Below are 5,001 nucleotides of genomic sequence, written 5' to 3' on the forward strand. Positions count from 1 at the left end.
TATTTTTGTACGATACTGTGGAACTTTGCCAATAATGAAGTGTGGGAATCTATGTCTGGCGAGAATAGCAGAATATCGTCGATATACACCAGCGCATTTGGGAGGATAGGCTCGAATATCTTGATCATAGCTTTTTGGAATAATGAAGGAGCTACCTTTAGTCCAAAAGGCATGACTTTCCAGTGGTAATGACGATCTGGTACACAAAATCCCGTCTTTGGTCTGTCCTCTGGTTTGATTCCAAGCTGCCAAAATCCTGCTTTTAAGTCAAACTTGAAGAAGATTTGTGCTTGCAGGAGTTTTTGGAATAACACTTCTCTCTTTTGCAAAGGAAACTTGTCATCGGCAAGGAAATGGTTGAGTGGTTGATAGTTGATGACTAATATGAGTTTTCCTCGCACCTGTTCAGCCCGTTTGTTGACGTAGAATGCTTCGCATGCCCAAGGTGAAGTGGTCTTCTCAATGAGGTCTTCTTTCTGGAGTTGGTCAATCTCTTCGAGTGCAAGATTGTAGTGATCTGGGTTCATTCTTAGGTGACTTGCTTTAGTTGGGTTGATATCCTCATTCTTCTTGAAGGGTAAGGATATGAAGAAATCTGGATTCTTCCATAAAGGAGATGAGCATTTTGTGAGAAATTCCGAATGAGATGTGGCGCAAGACGTCTTTGCAATTTCTTCCTTTATGGGATTAAGCATCTCCATAGGGTATAGATGAGACACCGTTGTCCAAGGTAGCAACTGATTTTTGTGTTTGAGACCTTTCGGGTGCCACGAAACTCTCCGAAGACTATGAAGGATGTCAAATCCAAGTATAAAGTCCTTTCCAGGGAGTTCAGAACCATATACTTTGGATTTAATCATGTATCCGGGGAAAAGTTGGATGTAAATTGGCTTGCTGATAAGAGAGATATGAAATATCTGGCCGTTGGCTGCTTTGAAAGCGACTGAACATGAATTCCAATGTGAGGCTGGGAGGAGGTCTGGTTTGATGATGGATGAAGCAGCTCCAGTGTCAAAATAGGCAATGACCGGTATTGGTTTATCATACTTGTTTGGGAAGATGTAGATCTTGGCATTTGGAGATGGTTGGGTTAGATACACCAATTCTTCTTGATGTGATTGCTCTACTTTGCAGAAATCGAATGTGTAGAGGTCAAACAACATGAACTGGTCGTCTCTATCGCTTTCATCTCCAGTATCCTCTTCTGAAGATTCATCTTCAAACTCCATACCCATTGCAAGAACTGTATCATCAGTTGGTTCATCATCAAGGGAAAAGATGGATTCAATATCCGAGTCGTCAATATCTTCAACTTGTGCCAAGTAGCCAAGGAGGTTGTCTCTCTTCTTCTTGTTAGGACACTGTTTCGCATAATGTCCCTTCTTCTTGCAGATGTAACATCTGTCTGATTTTTTGAAACCTCTTTGAGTTTTCTTCCTGAAGAATTTCCATTTCTTTCTAGAAGATAGCTTTGGATATTTCTTCTGCCACTTGCTTCTATAGCTCTTTTCTTTTCCATGACTTGTAGAACAATGGCATCTCTTGTCTCTGCATTTGATATTGAGTTATGGTCGATCACATGCTTTTCCTAGAAGCTTTCCTAGTTCTTGAAGTTGTTTGAAAAACTTTTGGTGGTTGCATAGCTTTTCAAGGGCTGCCAGAGAAATTTGATATATTTCTCCAAGTGAAACTTGGTTGAGAGACATATTCTTGAGAAACAATATCTTTGACGTTTCATTTCCAAGTGGTTCTGGAAGTGAATTCAGGTACGCCTGCTTGAGGTTGACGTCATCTATCCCATTTAGGGCATAGAATCTCTTTGACATTCGCTCATAATCTCTTTCAAGATCCTTCCTTTTGAAGGAGCAGCATCTCATGCTAAGATACTCTTTTCTGGCTTGGATAGTATAATGATCCCATGTGCCGAGAAATTCATTGCAGATGTGTCCCACCAAGGCATCGATTGTTGGAGATTGTCGGATTTGTAACATAGACCAATCAATCCAAGTCCAACTCACTATATATCCCATAACGAACCCGATTCAACAGATCCATAAAAGAATCAGGTCTACTCAAATTTTTATTATTCGAATGGAGTGTAATAAAAAAGAACCAAAGAAGAAAGAATTATAATGAACGAATAGAGAGTCTGTGTGTGTGTGTGTGTGAGGTTCATTCTTAGATGACTTTAACTCCACTTGGGCGTTTCCCTTCCATTGCATCCTTTTTATCACGACAATCTGTGCACAAGAACGGTCCTTGCCACGGTTTTAGACTTGTCGAGAAGATCGAACCCGCGTGGACTGATATCCCCTCACTTGGAGCCAAGTCTAGTTGACATATCGCACACGTGAATATCCCTCCTCCTGTTGTTGATTCCTTAGAACAATCACCTGATCCTAACCTGCAAGACATAACATAAAAAAGCCTGTTAGATAGGTCTGCAAAACGCAACAAACTTCAAAAGACTTTTAGTGTTTTAGAGGGAGAAAGAGAAAGGAGTGACCTTTCATCGAGCATTGCAGAGCCTTCTTCGAAGAGCTCTTCCACGATACCAACACTAGAGAGTTTCTTGGCGAGTTTGTTAGATGAGTTTGATTTCTTTCTGAAGAGCAGTGATTTAAAGAAGTTGTTGTGTCTCTTAGGAGGAGAAGGCGGTGGTTCTTGGAAGTTCTCGGGTGGGATTATGTCGACTACAACGCATGTTGTGTCATCCTTAAGTCCTCTTCTTCTCAATGCTTCCTGTAACAACAAACCTCAACTCTCTTAAGTTCACTTCTTTACAAGCAAACGGTACACAATTTGAATTTTGGGTTAAGCATATTCAAATTACCTTAACTACTTGTCTAGCAGCAAGTTCAGCTGATAAGCCACGGCAAGTTTTAGCAGCTGCTTCTGAGGAGAGAGCGTCCCATATGCCATCTGACGCGATAATAAGCCTTCCGCCAAGGTTTGATAGCTGTATTATGTACATATAACAATTGTGAAGAACAGTGTGAGAGTTTGTTTGTAAATGACGAAACAAATTTGTAAAGGAAACATCAAAGATATATATAAATATACCTTCACTTGCTTTACAAAGGGAACTGGAACTATGAACTCCCCAACGTCCATATCTCCAATAGACCTTGAAAGGCAAAGACCACCAGGCCAACACCGTAGAGGACCAATCTGTAGAATTCAATAGTTTTTTTTTTCAAGGCTCACAACTCAAAACGTAAGCCACTTAATGGGAAAACAGAACACAACACACCTCAACGCCTCCAACAATGCTTAGCCTGCCAACTTCTCCACCACTAGCAGTAACACGTTCCCTCCTGAATCATGACAAAAAGGGTTTAGATTTTAGATTGTACTTTACGATCCCTAAACACACAAACTTAGAAAGATTCCTCATTTCAGGTACATACTCTTCTGTATTATCTTCAAGCCTGTGATCCACAGTAAGGTTGGAAACTGAACCACCCTTAGTATCTAAGATGCAACGAGAGTCCCCAACACATGCAACAGTCACAGTCCATCCATCTACTATCACAAATGTAGCTGTTGTTCCAGAAGTTTCTCCTAACATCAAAGAGAGGAACAGACTACACATCAGCCACAAGTAAAGATAAATCAAACGTGCAAGTGATGATTTCTAGAGGAAACATACCTCTGCTCTGAAACTCCTTATCAGTCTTCACGAATCCAGAAACTAATGCACGGGGTAAAGCATGAAGCCACTCATCACGGCTAAGCCCACTAGGAAGAGCACTAATAACATGGTCCAATAGATTCTCCCTTGTAAAAACCGCTGCAGCTTTTCCATTGTGCCCATCAAACACCTAACAGTGCAAAAACACAAAACTATAAGACAGTCAAATACATAAACAAAACGTAATGAACAAGGTAGATGCATCAGTAGCATAACAAAGTCATCTAGGTGAACATTCCTAACACTCAAGAATTACTCAAATCAGAAGTCTAATTGCAAAAAGAAGTAACATTAACATGTCTTGCATATAGAAGTAAGCCATTAAGATAACTGTATCCAAAGGTATAATACCGCAAAGACAGAGAAAGCAGTTGTAGAATTGGAAGGAACACGAAGACTATCAGTCTTGATCAAGACATAATCTTCTCCTTTCCTAGATTGAGCAGCCTGACCAAATCTCACAAACGGTTTCTCCATCTTAGCAGCCTTCGTCTCTCTACTAATCAAAGCAGCAAGAGGCACAAGCTTCTCATCATTATCATGATGATGATTATGATTACGTCTCTTTCCTTCTCTAGACGCCATCACAAGACCCTTCACGCTCTCAAAGTCTTATAACCCTTTACTAAACACTATCTTTCTGACCCAAGAAGTCATGAATTTGTAGCCAAGCAATCCAATTTCACTTCAAGATACAAACTTTACCTGCAAATAACATTGAAGAAGAGTAAATCTGAATCAATGAGTAAAAAGGAAGTAGCTTTTTTTGTTTAAATACTCCTAGGAAAAGAGAAACTAACTTAGTGCTTCTTCTTCCTCCCCTCTTCTCTGTTTCGACAGCAACAAGTACAGATCTGAATTGAGGCAAACACACAGAAAAGGGAAAAGAGAAGGGAAGAAGAATGTATTAAAGAAACCACAAAGTCAGAAGTAAAGGTCGACACGGAAGAAGAAAGAAACGCGTAATGGTGACTAGAAATGAACTGTAAAATCAAAACCAATCATCCAAATCCACAAGGAAAGAGAAAAAAGATATGTATTTTTTCTAAGGACAAGAAAAAGGAGAACTTTAAGGAGAATCTGAATAAATAAGAAAATACCCAGAATTATAGGTAAGGTTGCAAACAAGAATCCAGAGCAAAAAGATTGCGACTTTAATGAGTAGTAGTAGGAGTAGAAGCAGAGGAGAAGAAGAACACAAGGCGGTTTCTCAACATCTTCCTTTGTACCAAACAGGAAACCAAGTTTGGTTTTTTTTTACAAGAACAAAATTGGATTAGATTAAGAGAGGAACAAAAAAAAAAAAA

At 39.7% G+C, this 5,001-nt stretch overlaps 1 protein-coding gene across 2 annotated transcripts; it reads right to left on the bottom strand.

Annotated features, from left to right (window-relative positions):
* LOC104750659 (probable protein phosphatase 2C 15) lies at positions 1,999-4,995 on the bottom strand. 2 transcript variants are annotated; one of them, XM_010472490.2, is made up of 9 exons: positions 4,795-4,995; positions 4,046-4,399; positions 3,653-3,824; positions 3,411-3,564; positions 3,254-3,317; positions 3,064-3,171; positions 2,834-2,959; positions 2,507-2,742; positions 1,999-2,404 (listed from the first exon to the last, which is right to left on the bottom strand). In XM_010472490.2, exons 2-9 carry the CDS (start codon positions 4,277-4,279, stop codon positions 2,179-2,181), a joined length of 1,320 nt encoding a protein of 439 aa, XP_010470792.1. In that variant the 5' UTR covers positions 4,280-4,399; positions 4,795-4,995; the 3' UTR covers positions 1,999-2,178. The 2 variants fall into 2 exon arrangements, with proteins under 2 accessions (XP_010470792.1, XP_010470790.1); XM_010472488.2 differs by having other exon boundaries at positions 4,495-4,995.

Source organism: Camelina sativa, chromosome 16 (assembly GCF_000633955.1).
Source record: "Camelina sativa cultivar DH55 chromosome 16, Cs, whole genome shotgun sequence".
Lineage (NCBI taxonomy): Eukaryota > Viridiplantae > Streptophyta > Magnoliopsida > Brassicales > Brassicaceae > Camelina > Camelina sativa.